The following is a 19985-nucleotide window of genomic DNA, read 5'->3' on the forward strand; positions in this document are numbered from 1 at the left end:
TGTTGTCATCCTTTTACAGAAAGGCATTCTCAGAGGAAATCAAATCACAGAGTCTGCAATTTTAAAAAATGTTTTATTATAAAGGACAGGAAACCAAATCCACATTTTTTTTTCCTTCAAACACAGATAAATAAACAGTAAATATGCTTTTGATTTTAAATGTGCGTTGCCTTTTGCAATAGGATTTGCAAAATGGCATTCCTAACTTGGAGACTTGCAAAAAATATAACTTTTGAGAACACAGTAGAAGACGGACCACAGTTTTTGCACATAAATGAAGAGCATTTCAAAAAAACTGCTGGAAAAGAAGACAAAACAGCTCTGTGAAGAAATTGCTGAGCAAGGAGTAGTTTGGTAACATATTCAGCAGAAAACAAAAAATTAACCCTTATGCAGGATTATTTCAAATATATATATAAATATGTACAAATACACACAGACACAAAAAAAAACAAAGATCTTCCCAACAAACATCAAGTTGTAAAAAAACAGAGAGCCCTGTGGGCTTTGTGATTTTTAAGGAGGGATGCTTAAAAAATCCAAACAGTATTTTAAATCTATTTCTTAAAAAGGAAAATTAAAAATAAAATAATAATAATAATAAAAAAGGAACATAAAGCAGTTACTTTGTTAATCTGTTAAAATCTTCTTTTAAAAAAAGATTCAGATCTTCATCATGCCTTATTTCAGGAACAGTTTAATGAATAAAATAAACCAACAAGCAGATAAACAACAAAATTACTACATTCAGGTTTTACATGTGATCTTTGTCCCAGTTTTATCAATGACAATGTTACTTTTAATTTCAGTGGGAGCAGGGCGAGGCATTTCCTTTTATGTATTAGCAGAAGTAGAATGATGGCTAGATACTTTCCTTAATGTACTTTATTAATACGATTAATCATGAGGGACTATAATTGAAAAAGAGTTCTCTCTATAACTTCATTTCATGGGCCAACCAACTACTTTGTTGGTTGTTTTCATAGGAACTTTATCCTTACCAACAGCCGCATTGTGCATCTTGCTACACATTTCTGCAATATTTTAATATATCAGAATTATTTGTTATGACAGTGGAAACCTGTAAGCAGTCTTTTAAAGTTCCTTTAATATTTATACCCTTTTGTGGCTTAGAACCCTTTGAGTAGGGTCAGGGCTACACGTACAAATTAAACAACCATTACAGGAAATATAAACATACTATTTACAGTTCACAATTCTTTATTGTCTATACAGTTCTGCTGAGTATTTTTAATAGTTGTAGCCTAAGCACTGTGTAGACCTGGCATGCTTCTGATATTCACAAAAGTGTAATAATAGAGTGAAGAAACAAAAAATTAATAAAAAGTAAAATAATGAATGATAAATTGCGCACATGCAATGATACTGTAAAATGAATTAATTGATTTAAGCTATGCATTTATGTCATTTTTATATACCCTAACAGTTTGCCTTTCTGTGTTCTTTTGGTGGAAATATTCCATGCAAAATCCCATATTTTCTTTAGGATAATATTTCACATTCTTTAAACCTTCCATCAATTTTCTTATGTGACATTCAGACTGCCTTTAATGAAAAAAAGGAAAAAGCTCAAAACACATCTAAGTTTGTTATCACACTATAAATCCTAGCTCAGGGATTATGCCAATTACCTCATTTACTTCTACAGAGCAACTGAAGAATTTATGCTTTTTACACTCACCATTCTTCATAATTTGACTCAGTTTATTTTTGAGAAATATGTCCTTCCAATATTTAATAAAAATAATTATTAACACAAATTATTTGATTCTGGGACATAAAATCATCATAACATAAATCCATCTGCCCATTCAAATTCAGTTCATTTAAGAAAAACAGTAATTGGAGTGGTCATCTTCAGTGCTTTAAAATGAGTTTTAAAAAAGGTGTCTTTATAATCCTTTTTTTATGTGTATAATGATGGTATTTCACTGCTGAAAAACTTTTCCTCAATGTACCATGGATGATATGTTTCCTATATTGGAATTCTGATGGTGTTGTAGAATAACCTGGTATATTTTCTATTTTTTAATAAAACATTAAAAAAAAAAAAACATAAAAAAAAAAAAAACATTAAAAAAAAAAAACAATAATCCACTGAGAAACACCAGATTTGGTCAGAATAACTGGATCCAGTTGTTCCTCTCTGGAAAATCATTGCAGCCACCTTCTTTGAAACCAAGCCTCTCCATGTCATCAAGACATGGGGTGACTGGTGGGGAGTTTTTGCAGGCTACGAAGTGATAATGAAGTGACTTTGCATCATCCCTACATGTTGTTTCCAAGAAGCCCTTCACCTTTTACCTTCAGACTGTGATACCAGTGCTGTCAAGAACAGTGGCATTCTGATTTTTTTCTTGGATCCACCACTGAATGCCTTTAAAAGTCCAAGGGTCGAATCATCATGGTGGTGGAACGCAAAGAGTAGCTGGGGCCTTTGAAGTAGTGCCACTTGATGCCATTGAGCTTTCCATGGTTTTGCCCAGCCGTATAGAACATCCCATTGAGATTGGAGGGGCCACAGGCATCAAACCACCAGCCTGAAACCATTAAGGATAAACAATTAAACTGCAAATGCACTTAACATTTTTATTTTGTTTTATAAGTTTAGCTGATTAGTAACTTCTGACATTCAGAAGCTCATAAACACTTCTGGAATGTGGTGATGATGAATATTGCTTTCCTATTTCTATTATTTATTTATTTATTATTCTGTATTCAGCTGTGCTGGAGAATACACTGATTATTGACAGATCTGGAAAAGTATTTAACTCCTTCAGTTTGTATACACTGCATGTGAAGCAAGAATAGGAACAATAAAGGCAAATAAACTGCTTTGTGTGCTTAGACAATATTATAGATCACCCAGTTCATGTAAACATATCATAATAAGACTATAACTCATAAGTAATTTGCATAATTTCTGCTTGTTTGGTTATTTAGAACAAAAGTATGATTTGATTTAATTTCATTTACCAGTATTTTTTCTGTTGCTTTAACTGTGACTGTTCTGCTGATCAGACAGTTTACTTTTGCTTTTAGGTTAGATATTCTTAGGAAGCATAAGCTGCAAGTACATTTGTGCTATGCTCTTACAGTAATTACAATATTACAGTAAAGCATCATCAGTATTCAGAGTGGTGTACAAGGAGATAGACTTTGTCTTTAAAACACAGATAAGACATTTTTAAGACTAAGATAAATTTTAAAACCAGACTCTGCAAATGAATGAAAGGACTAAATGCTGAAGACAAAGACAATACCATAGGACATCGATCTTCAGTCAGAATACCTATGTGCATGGGTAGATGGTTTAAATGTTTACATGAGTGTGTATGTATTTAGGTGACAGTATAGCCAACTTCAATCAAGGTAAATTCACTGCATGTACACTTTGGGTCAGAAAAGTCACACTCAATCCCAAATCTTCCTACCATCTTGAATGTGAAAACCTATATTCAATCTTGAGCTTCCTAAACCATATTTTGAAATGTGCTAAACAGAAACACTAAGAAAAAATATTACAAATATTATTGATTGGTGTCTTAGGTAAGCTTAGAAAGTGCTGTCTTTTCCAGACACCCTACTCTGCCTGTTTTTTTTCCCAGTCAGAGGTGCTTCCTACTCAATGACCCTTGATATCCAGGTTCAGCCTCGTATATTTTATTCTACTGCAAAGACAGGACTAGAAATATCTTCCCCAGATGCTTTTTCTTCTAGACTGTTGTTCCTTCAGCTGCACTGTGAGACTCTTCTGAAAAGTGAAATGATGCAGATTTAGGGAAAACAAACAAACAAACAAACTAACTAACTAAAAACTTTATTTTTGAGGACAAACCATCAATCTGGTTTACAGAATGCCTCCATGAACTGTTGTGTTAGCATAACTGAAGGTGAGAAGCTTTATCCCAACTGAGGAGTTGGGATAAAAAAGAAATGCAACAGCACAGGAACTTTTAAATTGGAGATTTCTGTCAAAGAAAATGCATGTAGAACCATACTCTACCTATGTGAGTGCTCTATTAGCATAGCACTGAAAATAATCCAGAAATCAAATACTTGTGAATATTACTAACAATTACAGAGGTTTTGCTACCATTTGTTATGACTGTATACAGTGAATTCAAACTTGCTATAAGCACACCTTTGGTGTACAGCTGTGGTTGCAAATTGTATGCAAAAAAATTCATCTTGGCTTTAGACTTCTATAGTAGATGTATTTATGTCTTTAACTCATGGAGAAAATGGAACCAGTGGTGAAAACAGTGTGATTCTTCATATCTATTTTAACTATTTGCTTTAAGATGAGATTAATCAGTAACCCTTCTTGATTACATCCCCAAGATCTCCAATAATAAAAATAAAAAAAAATAAACTAGTTAACTGTGATGAAGACACTTACAGGTAGTGAGCAAATTCCACTCAAACCACTTGTGCACGTTAGAATAGAAGAGCCCTGGGCTCTGCTTGCAGCATCTTTGTAGTATGATTTTAATCTCAGGCCTCCAAGAGTTACAGAGATTATCAAACATAACAAAACAAAAACAACAACAAAATAACATAAAAATAAGGCAACTTTTCTTTCAGTTCCTGTTTCTTTTTTGTTTGTTTGTTTGTTTTTTTCTGTTTTGTTTTGGTTTTGCTTTCAGTATGAAAAGCTGAAACATTTTCATGTAAAGGTGAATTTTAGATTGTAATAGGAGTTTGAATATTAAGGAAAACCCCAATCAATTTGAAACTTGGCAACATTGAGATTACAGAACACAATCTGACAAAGATAAACTAGGTGATGTGCTGACTCCATTGAAGTTAGTGGGAGTTTTGGTGTATATCTTGATGGGAAAAGAATTTTTCTCTTCCAGACCTTACAGGGTATCTATTTAATATAATGTAAAGATTCTTAGTTCAGATTGAGAGAGGCAGAATGAATCCCCAAACTGGAAAGAGCTAATATTCCCAATGACAAGAATATATTAACCTTGACGATGAGAAGCTCTATTTGTCAGAAAGATTTCTGCAGTTCTTTCTTTACAGTAAGACCTATAGTCTTTATGAATCTTCAGCATAGGTCTTATGTATCCTTCCATGTAATACTGTTTTACCTTTTTATGCACAGCTGTACACCAAAGGTGTGCTTATAGCAAGTTTGGATTCACTGTATACAGTCATAAAAAGGTAAAACATTTGCCTTTATGTTTTAAGGCAAATAAGGTCATAAAGATTACATAGTGGCTGTTACTTTTAGTGGTTAAATGTTACTTTCTTTTAAAAAGTAATTACAGACTGCGTATCATAGCATTGTAATCTGTCCAGGACCCCCTTTTCAGGCACCACCAGTAAAGGCAAACAATGGCTGTCTAACAAGTGGCTACTAAACTCTGCAGGTGTCACTGTGGACTGAAATGTATAATTGTAATTTTCAGTGCAGTTCCCCCTCTAACTTTTGAAAATGGAATTAACATGTTAGAAGCTCCTTTTAGACAATGTGCATTGGCATAGTGAATCCTCCGATTTCCTCATACCCAGCCTTTTATCTATCTATAATGAAGACATTGTATTTTAAGCTATACCCCACTACTATTGATATGATATTGACAGTGATTAGCCTATAAATCCAGTGCTTTTACTCTGTCCTTTGCATTCAAATCCATGTAATTTATATTTCTAGCCTTGTAAAGTAATTTCTTAGATTTTGGATAATACTTTTTAAAGTATTAAATAAAATGTCTTCTTTTTTCAGAACTAACACTTCATAATGAAATCTTGAGGGAAGGATCTATGCCAGATATATTCTGGCAAACTTCTATTTTGATACAATTGACCTCTCTTTGATTACAATGATATACCTAAGGGGGTAATAAGCAAAGAAAGAGAAAGCTGTACAGCTGATGTTTTACTGTAACCAGAGTACAATCTTGTAGAAACTTAAGACAAATTTAAACAGAGAAAATCTAATCCTTATTTTTCAAAGCTGGAACACAGATGCAGCTGGGTTCTGTTTATGATGCTGGGATGAAGACATGGCAAGCTGTGCTAGTTACCATTTCATTCATCTTAAAGGAATAGCAACAGACACATAAATGGACATTTAGGTAAAAGGTATCCAGTGGTGCCCTAAAAAATCTATGTTAAACAATGGAATGAGTTGAAGATGCACAATATTTAAAAATTGTTCTGTGAGGACCTACTCAAATCTCTTTTAAATAATTACTTTTTTTTTTTTTTTTTCCAAAATATTTTTAATGAGCGTCTTTTTTTTTGGCCTACTATACTGTTCTTGTTAATGAGACTGTACAATTTTTAAAGAAGAAATTTCCTAATACTACTTTATGATGTTGGGTTTACTTTCTCCTATCTTTCAGCTTTTTCACATTTTTGTGTTAATTTTTTTTCTCTTACTTTTCTCTCTGGATAGCTGGGCCCAAAGAATCATGGTGAATGGAGTCAAATCCAGTTGGAGGCCAGTCACTAGTGGCGTTCCCCAGGACTCGGTACTGGGGCCAGTCCTCTTTAATATCTTTGTCGATGATCTGGATGAGGGCATCGAGTGCACCCTCAGTAAGTTTGCAAACGACACCAAGTTAGGTGCGTGTGTCGATCTGCTTGAGGGTAGGAAGGCTCTGCAGGAGGATCTGGATAGGCGGGACCAATGGGCTGAGGTCAACTGTATGAAGTTCAACAAGGCCAAGTGTCAGGTCCTGCACCTCGGGCACAACAACCCCAAGCAGTGTTACAGGATGGGAGGTGAGTGGTTAGAAAGCAGCCTGGCAGAGAACGACCTGGGAGTATTGGTTGATAGTCAGATGAATATAAGGCAGCAGTGTGCTCAGGTGACCAAGAAGGCCAACAGCATCCTGGCTTGTATAAGAAGCAGTGTGGCCAGCAGGTCTAGGGAAGTGATTGTCCCCCTGTACTCAGCTCTGGTGAGGCCGCACCTTGAGTACTGTGTTCAGTTTTGGGCCCCTCACTACAAGAAGGACATGAAGGTGCTCAAGTGAGTCCACAGAAGGGCAACGAAGCTGGTGAGGGGTCTGGAGAACAAGTCTTACAAGGAGCAGCCAAGGCAGTTGGGGTTGTTCAGCCTGGAGAAAAGAAGGCCCAGGGGTGACCTTATCACTCTCCGTAGGTACATTAAAGGAGGCTGTAGCGAGGTGGGGATTGGTCTATTCTCCCACATGCCTGGTGACAGGATGAGGGGGAATGGGCTAAAGTTGCACCAGGGGAGGTTTAGGTTGGATATTAGGAAGAACTTCTTTACTGAAAGTGTTGTTAGGCACTGGAATGGGCTGCCCAGGAAAGTGGTAGAGTCACCATCCCTGGAGGTGTTTAAAAGATGTTTAGACGTTGAGCTTAGTGATATGGTTTAATGAAGGACTTGCTAGTGCTAGGTCAGAAGTTGGGGTTGGTAATTTTGGAGGTGTCTTCCAACCTAGACAATTCCGTGATTCTGTGATACTTTGTGTGTTTGTGTGTGTGTGTGTGTGTGTGTCTGTAACCATATACATGTATATAGTTACTTTTCTCCTTCCTCTCATGTAGTGCTCTAAAAGCTATTCATTCCCCATGAGGCCTCAGATTATCATAAAACATCCTTGTCTCAAAACCAAATCAACTTGTTTGGATACATGTAAAGGAATTGTTTTTCCACAAGCATGACTTTCAGATATTTGTATGAATTAAAGGAAAGAGGAAAAGAACCAGCACCTTTCTTGGTAGCTATGACGTAACATAAAACTGAAGTACCTGAAAGAGATACCTGCAATATTGGACACTGTATAAAACACGAAACAAAGCAGTTCCAGGGCTGTAAGACAGTCTGACCCAAGGAACACTCTCAATAAGTAAATATTTTCTGAAGTTCAGGAGATTTCCTCCCATGAAAAATCTTGTTTATTTTTTTCACTATAAGGTAATGGCTTTCCCAAGTAGGCATCAAGAACCCTCTGAATAGCAGTAAGATTTTAACCTCAGATATAACTTTTGGCAATAATTCCTGTGGGATCATGCATGTGAATCATGAAGGGTGGATATTGTGAGAAATATAGGAGAAAGTTTTTAAAGTGACTAATGCAGAGATAAAGAAGAGGCTTTCATGAAGTGATTAAGAGAGTTTGTACTCAGAAACACAGGTAGTTTCTTCAAGTCATTACCATCTGGCCTTCAGTTGCTTATTTGAACTGAGGAGAGCCTTACAGTCTTTTGAGGTTAGCCCACTTCTAATAATTTGTTTGTATAGTACAGGCAATGCTATCATCTCTGTTTGCAATAAAAATCCTTAGGTCATAAAATGTATTGTCTAAACAGAAAGTAATTTAGATAATGCATTGTTTGTTTGAAAGTTCAGCTATACAAATAAACATGAATCACCCTTGTAGACAGTTGATCTTCTGGAACAGTTAAAACACACTGACACTTTGTGGAATCCTATGCTTTGCTGTTTAATTATAATTACTCTTGCTATTACCACTGAGAAGTTATTAAAATTCATGTCAGCTCTTTCCATTAAATAAATTTATTTTGAATAGTTCATTTTAAACAAGCTATCACCAGAGCAGCCTCACAGGCCTGCTCTTACTGTGTCTTTGGCTGAATATGAAAGTATTGAGATCATTTCCACAAATTCTTGCAAAAAAAAAAAACCCTACCTAATAAATGTGCATTGCTCAAATGAGTGATGTTATTACTAGAAAAATATAATGGAAATCTTTTGGAAAGGTTTTATGAAGTTACAAATATAATCTTCACATGGCAGAATCTTCATTGTTGAAAGTACCAATGTAAAAAGGGTTTTAGTATGCCAATGCTAACAGCTTTTGGCTTTGGCTTGTTGTATAAATTGCAGTTAAACATGTATGCATGTAAAATTATTTTTTAGTAACCTAGTGCTCATCAATCAAAAATGCACTGTAAATCTTGCTTGAATTGCAAGCTTACTAGTGATCACTTAGCTTTGATGACAGGCTATTAGTTGTCTTTACATGTTAAAGGAATAGGTGACCAGTTGATGACAGACCCTTTCTTTACACATTGGTCTCTCCTCTCCCTCATGATTACAATGAATGTTTCCAAATACAGTAAGATCCAAACACAGTCTGTTCAATCATATCCAAATTTTGAATTGTACATTTGTATGCCTTTATGGGACAAATGCATTCTAAGAAAAGCCAATATCTGTCTCTAGGCCTTTGGGTTTGTTCATAAAATTTAGTGCATTTGGCAATAAAGCTAATAAGAAATGCAAAAATATTTAATATTTAAAATAAATATTTAAAAATATTTAATATTTAAAAATATTTAATGCAAAAATATTTGAACGGTGTTCACTGATTGAAAGACAATTTATTTTATGAAAGTTTTCAATGTTTCTGAGCTTCTAATTCCTTTAGAGGAATTAGATGGTAATGCTTAGGCTATGTCTGAAAACTTCTTGGCTAGAAAACTGGGTCCTGTTTTATATGACACCTTAAGTTCTACATGGAGCAACTTGACAGGGACCAAAAGAGTTAATGTAAAAGTAAAGATTTAGGTTTGTTTAATCCAGAATACAAAAGACAGAAAGGAAATGCTAACAATCTCAAATCCATAAGAAGTCTGCTTGAAAATAAAATAAAAAAAAAAAAAAAAAAAAAAAAAAAAAAGCATTTATTCTAAAGAATGAAAAGCTATGGTTTATTCTTTCCAGTAACGTAGGACAGGACAAGACCAAGACAGAACAAACTTAAGTTGTCACAGATTTAGTTAAGACATCAAGAAAAGCTTTTTTATACTAAGGGTAGACAAACTCAGTAACATATTGCAAGAATGAATCTCTATCATTAGAAATAATGAGTAGAGTAGAGTAGAGTAGAGTAGAGTAGAGTAGAGTAGAGTAGAGTAGAGTAGAGTAGAGTAGAGTAGAGTAGTTAATAACAGAATTAGAATAGAATAGCTAGAGAAGATTCTATCTCTTGGAGAGGAACTAAAAGAACTCTGGAGTTTTTTTCCGGGCCTGTTTTTTATTGTTTGATAGAGTTATTGTTTATTGTTTGATTGGTTAGCCTAAGATTTAGCAGCACGTAATCTCTGAGGATTAAATAAGATTTTAACTGTCAGGACATAGGATGTTAAGTCACTAGCTTTTCACATCACATAGACAATGTAGTCCTTTTATAATTCTAATAAATCACAAGCTAAAAATAACATGAAACTTACAGACTGGTGAGCATGCTCTGATCTTCTAAATGTATAGACTAATATTTAAGTCAGTCACTGGTTTGTCATCTCCTTTATTACTATTGTCCATACTTAACCTTTATAAACAGCATAATACAGTGATGATTTTCTTAAAAGTGCTCAGTAGCATTTCATTATCTAATGAAATACATCTAACATTTTTAGCATAAATCAATCCAATTCCAGTCACTTATTATCTACATGGTGGTTATATTTTTCTATCTACAAACTGTTAGGTAATATAAATTATACTCTGTGAAAGTTGTTGGAACATCTTCATGAAAACAACAATATACAAAACCTAAAAATTGGTGCTTTTCTTTGTAAGTGGGCATGATTTCTGGGGTTCAGGTCAAAAACTTTCAAGTGTACTGAGGTACTACTTTCAAAGTTTTTGTTTCAAACAAAATGTAACAGAAATGGTGGGTTTTTCTGATTAGACTATATATGGATAGACTACTACATTTAGCCAAGAACTTCCCTACAAGACAGGAGAAGAATCCTCTATATTGCTCTTGACGGAGGTTCAAAAAATTTGCCACTTGGAGAAAAAAAATGCAGTGAAACAACAAGCAATAAATGCATCACTGTTTGGGACTTTCATTGAACATCGTTTTACCAAACAGAGGAGAAATCCACTGAGGATTGCTAAATACATGGGAAATGTGTCTGACTCAGGAAGCCTCTGATATGCAAAATGTTGAGACTGGGAAAATATTCAGGGAAAGTATCATCTATTTGTATTGTTCTTACGCCCATCCTGAGGCATCTGCTGTTGACTGCTGTCAGAGAAAGGAGACTGCAGACAGATGGACCTCTGTTCCCAGTCAATTCAAAAAATAAATAAATAAATAAAAATCTTTCAGTCATTCTATGCTGTTTCAATCTTAGCTAGGAATCTAGAAAGTCTCCCCAGCACTTTGGCAAGCTATTTTATTTCAGGCATCATGAGTTTAGCAATGTTGTCACATAACCATCAAAAGCAATGTTAATGCCTGTGTAAATGTCTCTCAAATGCAAAACAAAGCAAATTGCATTAAGACTTTTACTATGGGCCAAGTTACTGTAAGTCATTTTGTGGTGCCTGTAGATGATAGCACAAACAATTCCTGGGACTCAGTTGACAGGTGGTATCCTGGCAGGATGCTCTGACATGGCCTGCTGCCCGCAGATCTTATCCAGAGATGCTAAGTGCTCTTCTATTGGCAATCTGTCTGAAGTACCTTGGACATCTAATCAGTGCTTCATTCTGATTAGAGTTTGTTATATTTTAACTGATGTATCTTGCAAAACGTAGTATGTATGCTCATTGGGGTACTCTTCTATTCATAACATTTGATATTATATGGAAATAAAAGCTTTTGTTCAGTTTACAGGCTTGAGATGTTACACCAGTCCCTGATGGTTATTTTCACAAAAGAAAAAGTGACACTATTTAACAAACTTTAGGTTTAAATGAAGAAATTATGTGAATAAATATGCCTTGTCTCCACTTAAATTAAACCGAGGTTGCGGAGTTGAAATTTTCCATGTTTTCCACAAAAACTAACTAAAATATTTAACTACCACAAAAAGGTCACAGGATATAAAAATCCAGCTCAGGCATATACATTTGGAAACTATTCCCTAAAATCAACATTAAGATAGAGTCAGCTAGCAGAATATGGTGCTCAAAAGGACAAGGAGCTCACACACAAAATTCTGTTGATGCTACTCTTCCACTATTTAATTTTTTATTCTGAGGGAGAAGAAGGAGGGAAAGGAGGAGTGAGAGAATATTTTTGATACAGAACAAATAAAACTGACAACTAGTAAGATCACAGAGAGAAATGTGTGTTTTCCTTACATTTTTATTTTCAGCCTTGACTATAACCATATCACAGTCTCGAGCTTCAGCTTATCTCAGCCTTTTTTCCTGACATAAATATATTCAGTTCACCTCATAGAGATAACGGGATCATCGGAACTGTCAAGATAGCAAGGAACCTGCCTTTAGATTTCATATCATTCATCATTCAAGTGCTGTCTGTGATGCTGCCAAAACTAACAGAGAGTCTGATATCTTCTGGAAAAAAAAAAAAAAAAAAAAAAAGAGAGAAAAAAAAAAGAGAGGTTTCCCAAAAACCTCTTTTGGATTGCTACTTTTCTTAATCAGTCTTTTTCTGTGGCACAAAACTGACATCTATTTGTTAAACAAATGTTTTGGTATTTAATTCAATTTCTGCTACTTCTCAAGGAATGAAAAGGTCTATTTCATGAAGCAATGCAAAAGGTGTTTTTGAGGAGAAATCTAGCAGGGAGATCAATTTACATTTTTTTATGGCAATTTGCATGATTGAGGTATTTCTCAAAGTACTACAACTTAGTGTAACACAGCTGCTTCAGTCACCTTTCTCTGAAGCCTAGCTGCATCTCCTTTTACACATCAATGATGTGTTCTATTTGTGATTTCCTCACCCTTTGGTAATTCACCCCCCTCCACCTTATTCCTTTCATTTGCTACCAGTACATTCCAATATGTGGTTTTCCTGTTGATTTACAGGACTACTGCAGCAAAATATATGTGAAACTTGTGAAATGGTTGTTTAACAGCAGACTGACCTTAGCAGGGCAATGACCTGCCACAGAAGTCAGGGTAAGAAAATAAACAAAACCCTCAGCTCCCAGAATTAGATGTCTGGGAGTGGAGGTGTTTCCAGGCAGCTCAGATACATGAATGAGTCTGCACTTCACCACAGACACAACTCACATTTAGGAGATTTTCACTGGACTGTGACCCGCTCTGGAAGTGAAATACATTACTTTAGCATGATCTTTGAGGGGAAAGATCATCAGTTGTTAATTAAAATAAACTCTTAATTCCCATTATTTGCCCCAGAACTGGTCAGATACCTTTGTTATACAAATGGGAAGGTATCATCTGATCACCTGTCTTCTAGAAAGTTTCCCACAGAAACTTTCATTAAATTGAAGTTTTCCATTTAATAAGATTTTAGTAGAGGAAGTTAGGAAAGTTTGAGAAGCAGGCTCCTTAAGGATTCTCCCAGCTGGGCAACTTCCAATTAGCAAAAGGAATGAGGAGGTAGGCTGTGTGTTTGATGCAAATTTCCACTGACAGAAACACATCTTCTGTCAGCAGATAATAGCCTTAAGAGGCTCATATATGCCTGAATGTGGCCTGAGCTGGATGCAGTCATAGTGCCAGTAACCACAAATAATATCAGTTTAAAAGTCTGATCCAAAACACTGAATAACTTTTATGCTATAGGTTTTTTTTTTTTTTTTTTCCCAGGCATGTTAGAAATCACTGAGGGAGATTCTTAGAAGATCAGATGTGAAGATAAGGGCCTTTCTTGGTCATACATTCTAAGAACCAAAGAATCCTAATACAAGCTTTCTGCTCTAGTGTGACATGATAGAGATAAAAATGAGCTTGCCTCTTCATGGACTCAGAATAAGCAACATTTGCAAAAGTTCTCACTCTTGTGCAGACCTTTAGGTATCTGTCTGGGGAGATAATGGATATTCCCCCTCCACAATGGAGGGAAATGATATTAATCATATTCACTACACTTGCTTGCAGTTAGTTTGATTTTATACTTAAACCCATCCTAGTGTAACTTCTCTGTGCTGTTTTAAAAGTTCTAGAACAGCAAGGTGTCACAATTTAAACAGGGGGCTGTAGGTCTACTCTTTCACAGGTGAGTGAATTAGCCATTATATTAACTAATTAAATAGCTTGTATAAGACAAACAGAAAGCTTAATCACTGTAATTATTTAAATAATAGCATCACCCCCTAAGTGAACTTAGGGAACTTTTAAACTTTACCTTCTAATAACCTATTTACATGTCCTTTCTTCTTTTTCTGGGTGAGTCCTTTCCCAGTTCTCATAAGGATCTTCCCCTTTTCTTCATCTCTTAGTTTATTCTCTCTTACTTGACCTTTCTTGACTCAACAATAACACTAACCTTTCCCTCTTGAAATCGCTGCAACAGTTTCGGTGCAGAAGTATACTGACTGCATCTCTGAATAAACCCTTCCCTGCTGATAGGAACCTGGGGGTGTTGGCACTACCACAACATACATAAAGAAAAGAGTAGGAGTAATAATAATAAAAGGAATTTTCACACAGTATTTACAAATCCATGAATTCAACTTCATCCATGATTGCTTAAGGAAAACAGAGCAGATTCCTAACAATATACCACATGTTTTCAGAGTTGTACTCACCTCCAGTTAACATGAGAGCACATTTACACATGCAGTTGTCATTGTCAGCATCTTTTGTACTGAATTCAGCACCATGTAGTATCAGGCTACTCTGTTTTCCAGCTGTTCCACTGTGACCTTTTAAATAAAGCCTGAAACAGCAAGAAAAAACAATCAGTGTCACCAAAAGGAACAATAAAAGATCGAGATCTCTTTCCACATGAGGTTTGCCTTGTATTAAGTACATTCAGAAACTTCAGAAATGTCTTGTGTTTTGGCTCAATCTCTTTGTTGTTTCAGGTGTAAAATGAGGAAATTTAGGGTTTTTCAATGCGTCTGTAGTAGGACATAGTCCCTGAGCTGGAGCAGAACTGAGTAATCCACACTGGAAAATGCAAGAAAGTGTAAGGAGTGAGAGACACAAAAGAGAATGAGAGGTGCCCAGAGATGTGGAACACATTGACATAATAATTGAGTATTTGAATAGCTGGTCCCTTTACTTTGTCACAAAACAGCACTTAACAGTTAATGGCAGCCACGTTATTAATCCCTGGTCTTGAAAGAGGATTTCAGCACTTTCAGAATCTTTAATTCAACCAGTTACAGGACAAGCCAGCAACCCAGTTCTGCCAAAGCTGTCTCTGAGTGATGAATGGAGAATAACTTAGAGTCCAAGCCACAGAAGTCTTCATGATTTGCAATGCTAAATATTCCTTTCTGTAAGGGGTCTTGTCAACTAGCTGAAACCACAACCACGAGTTAGGAACCTAATCCCAGCTCCAGGAAGTAACAAGAGAATTTGTGTTGTTCAGTGCTTTTCAGTCCAAAGTCAAATGTGCCAGCTGCAGGGATGTTGAGTGGAGCACCTCTGTCTCACCAGAGGAACAATGGGGGACCTGGGCCTGTCTGACCTTAGTGCACAGTTGCAGGGACGTACACAAGGAAATGCTGAAGAGAGAAATACGAGGTTGCATACAGTGGTTTTCCATGCCTCTGCAAAACCATGTCTGGGAGTCAGACATCCCCAGGAGACTGACACTTCCAGCAAAAACTAATTTATGCACCTAGCTACCTAAATTAGACATCTGACCACTGTATTCCTATTTTTTCACAAAATAGTTCTGAAAGAGAAGGGCATTTTTTGTCATAATAGCTTCACATGCAGGAAGGAGGACACAGGATCTCAGTGTCTACTGGAGAAATAGGAAGCCATAATGCCTACATCCCAGGAACAAGCCCTAGTCATTGGGTCAAGAGAGGAGGGGAATAAGCATCCCACACCTATCTCACTGAAAATTTACAGGCAAGAATACGTCTGCCACAAGGGAAACTAAAAACATGATTTGATATCTAGTGGAATAGACCACTCCACTGAAAAGAAGGTGAGAAACATCTGTTCTGCTTCTTCTAGGGTTATGGAAGAGGTGTGAGTATATATCTTGAATATCTGATGTAAAATACAAAAGGATCCATGGGAGAATAAGTAGGGCTTAAGAACGTGAAATAGGAGAGATGCCTCTTTCTTTCTGGGATTTAGAACTGGGAGTGCTGTCCTATAAAATGCCTTCCCAGCTTCTCCATCAAACTCAGTGAAAAACAGTTGTGAGTCAGTGATTTTCGTGGCTGCCTCTTAGATTGTTCTTCAACTTAATCCAGTGACTTTGGATGTATAAAAAAGAGCAAATATCTTTACCAGAGTGCCATTCTTCCATTTGTTTAGATGGAAGATAAATAATTTGCTGCAAAGTGGTCACATTGTCAACAGCAGAGGTAGGGAGCATCTCTAACCCACTCTCTTACACATGAGTAGTTAAGATAAGGGCAGCTTTCTGAGATGGGGAGGATAGTATGTTCCCTAGACTGATTTATATAAAACCCAGTCCTCCCACAGAACTTTGGGTATGGAGCGCTCCTTCTGAAAGAGAGGAGAAGGGGCATACAGCTACCATATGGAAGCATTCCTTAATCAAGTGCATAGATAATGATTTTGTTGTCTTGCACACATCTGTGGATGCTAGATACAAATACAGCCAATGTTATTAAACTTGCCATGGAGCCTTGTTACAGAAAAGCCTCTTCTCAGTACCTCAGTGATGTTGTGTAGGAGATAGATGCTGAGTTACTGATCCATTTCAAGATGTGAAAGTGCAGAACTAATTTTTGGGGCTCTAGAAAGTCTAAAATTCACACTTTCAAACTGATTTAAACTTCATCTAATTTTCAATTAAATTCTTCCTATGAATCCTTCTCGATCTTTAAAAATAGAAACAATAGCAGCTCCACATGCTATTCATGAATATATTAAAATAAAAATGTATTAAGAGAACCATGAGAGCTATCCTTCCAAAGCAGTTATACCAGCTACCTCCATTTGATTTTAAATGGTACTTGTCACCTGATCTGAGCCTGATGATCACATAACTTTGGATTTAATCCTTAAAGTCAATTTTGTATGTAGATAAGTAAATACATGCATACACATATAAAAATCTTGGATTATATATAAAAGCTTTTGATAGCCAAATACTTTTGGATAGTACAGAAATGGATAAGGCAAGATGTAAGCCACAATAAAACATCATGAAGTCTGTCAGAAGCTTAACAAGGAACGACCAAGGAGCAGAAATCCAGCAAGATCATTGCATTATTCTATTGTCCAATCACAGTGTCAATTACCATAATTACCATGTTACTCTATCAAAGGATGCTTGCTTTAGACAAGATTACACTAAATCTGGCTCTGATCATTGTCCTTTCTTTGTTCCACACAAAGTAAAGGCTGGAATTAATCACTGGAGTTTTGCCTTGTTTTGCAAGCTGTGCCTAATTTTTTGCAGAACAAAATAAACTTCCCTGAGGTTGTGTTGATAGAAAAATTACTTTGTCACATGATATCTACAATCTGATTTTGAACTGCCATACGTCCTCACTATATCAGCAACACCAAAGCTCACAGAAGTGTCATAAAGTCAATACAGAAAGCAATAGCTGTTTACTTAAATCAGAAAGACAATGCTAGCCAGACCTTATTTTATTAACAATCAACACTATAAAACCCACTTAGTCTAATAAAAAATATTCTTATACTGTAAGAAAACAATAAAGAAATGAGCAATGTGTGATGGTGTGCAATGTTTTCCCCAAAGGGGTAGGGCATTAGGATTATTTACAAGCTCATACTCTTGCAACGATATTTTACAAACATTCCACTCAGCACAGATTTAGATCTTTCCAGTAATGTTTGACTTTCCCTCAACACCACTTGTCTGGTAGGTCTCCAGTGACTTTACAAGGATAGAGCTTAGGTTAGCTCTAAACCTGAAACAAGCAACTGTAGTAGGCTTACCATACTGCAGCAGTGAAGAAGTGAGCCATATTTTAAAGCAGGAATTCTCTTGCTAGGGCAGCTCTCCCTGAACAGGCATTGCCAAAAGTTAGGAAATAAATAAATAAATACTTTAAAGTTGGCACTACTTTGGGCCAAAATCAGGCCTGAAGTAAAAAATAAAACTGAGACTGAAGCAGTCAGTTCTTTTCTTTCTGAACTTCTATTTAAGCCAGATGGATCAGAACCAACCTGATGTGAGATATCAAGTCTGCACACCACTGTCCTGCACTAGTGACTGATGAACCTTGTAGCTCTTGGCAGCAGTAGCTAACCTTAATATTTAGGCTTAGGTAAGTTTTTATTATTCTCAGAACAAAATTGGTAGGATTGGACCTTTAAAGTAAACTCTGAATAAGGACAGAATTGCCCTGCCTTAGAAAAGACAGAAATTCATGGTGGAGTTCTTCTTGGTTGCTCCTGAAGAAATGGGAAAGGAAGTTAAAAACAAACAAACAAACAAAACAAAACAAAACAAAACAAACAAACAAACAAGAAAATAATTCCAGACAAAAGCCAAGGAGCTACATTTCCATCATTCCCACTTGCTAACAGCTGGGAAGTTCTGAGGATCTGGGACAGCAGTAGAAATGCTACTCAGATTTACAGTTTTGGTGGGAAAAACAAATTCATGCTCAAATAAACTCAAAGTCTACCTTATCTGTGTAGAGTGGAATTGAAATGGCAACAAATAAGCTTTAGCAAATAAATCATGAGTTAACAGAAGTAAGAGAAATATTGCATGTGTATATTAAGTTTTGAGGCCATCTGATGATGTCATTATGAAATGCTAAGATCACTATGAGGAACGCAGAAGCTAATAGCATTAATTTAGAGAACTTTCTTAGTTGATGTACTACAGGAAAGACAGAATATTAAAAAAAAATAAAAAAAGGCAACTGTTACCTTATATCTAACATGAGTGTTAGAAATTCCCTCTGCATTTTTTCCATGTGATTATTGTTGCAATGACAGCTAGGATCTATATAAACAGATGGTGAGGAAGAACTCTCAAGCATATTTTGCTTTTTGCTTTTCACCATTCCTACTGTGTGACACAACTCCACTATCTGTTAGTCCCTTAAAACCAAGGCAAAGTATATTGTGTGGAAAGAATAGTTCTAAAAATGTCACACAAAAATCTGTAGGGAAGCCTGAAAAGACAATTCAAATTTGCATTTTGAGTAAATTTCCCTTTTGATCACCTTGATAATCTGGAATTCTTCTTTCAAACATAACAAGCTTAGCTGTGTTCACACCATGTTTGATGAGTTTAACAGATGAACCTGGAATAAGTCCAAAAAAAGTTCAAAAACAGTTCTATATTTCTGGAACCTGCAATCATAAAGATTGCATCATAGATAACGAGACATTAGAAGAACTAAAAAACAAGTGCAATCAAAAAATCCTGTGAAAAATTAGTGTGCTAAATTTTAATTAAAAGTAAAGGAGATGGTTTCTTCTTTTGTATTGTATTTGCTTATAGAGCACCTAACATCAGATTTTTATTTATTTATTTTTTATTGGAACTAGTGAGAGCTTCCAGTCTAGGACTCCGAGAATTTAGGTATGATCTATTTCTTTCTGTAATGTCTGTGTCTTTAGATATCACTCAGTCCTTCATTTAAAGCAGTCTCTCAATGACGGAGTTAAGAAGTCTGCAAGTCTCTTCCAGCTTTTTTGGTGATTAATGCATACTTTGGAAATCAACAAAAAATACATTAGCTCACTGCAAACATTAGTAGTCATCATTAGGAGATGCGGAATACCACCTCAACTACCCCAGTGTTCATGGTCATTTTTATGAGTTAACATAAGCTCCAAATTCATAACTGCTATTTCCATTGTCATAGCAATAAAGATTTGGGCACAAATCATTATTGCAGTTTACAAACACCAGTAATGGCCTATGTTTCTTAACATAGAAAAATAGAGAAAAACAAGATTCTCGAAGTAGGGTTTAAAAGATACAATATGATGAATGAGAAGGACATATCAAAAGCTTGCCTTTGGGAAATCTGCAGAGAGATGCCTCTGAATTCCCACAGCCCTTTTGTCTCTCATTTAGCCTCAACAGGTTAAAATGTCTCTCTCTGTCACCTGCTCATTCCACATGACTGGCAGGAAGGAATCCTGAATAACAATCCCTCCTCAA

The 19985-nt window shown here is 35.9% G+C and overlaps 1 protein-coding gene across 1 annotated transcript in view; it reads right to left on the reverse strand.

The window, feature by feature from the left end:
* Positions 1-2400: 2400 nt before the first annotated feature.
* Positions 2401-19985, reverse strand: part of ANGPT1 (angiopoietin 1) — a gene marked incomplete at both ends in the record, with an annotated part of 194545 nt that continues 176960 nt past the window's right edge. Inside the window, 2 exons of the mRNA XM_084282716.1 lie at positions 2401-2561; positions 14467-14597. Of these exons, the coding sequence (XP_084138842.1) occupies positions 2401-2561; positions 14467-14597 (292 nt within the window). The remainder of the gene's footprint in view (positions 2562-14466; positions 14598-19985) is intronic.

This window comes from Netta rufina (genome assembly GCF_964035555.1).
Source record: "Netta rufina genome assembly, chromosome: 2".
In the NCBI taxonomy this organism is placed as follows: domain Eukaryota; kingdom Metazoa; phylum Chordata; class Aves; order Anseriformes; family Anatidae; genus Netta; species Netta rufina.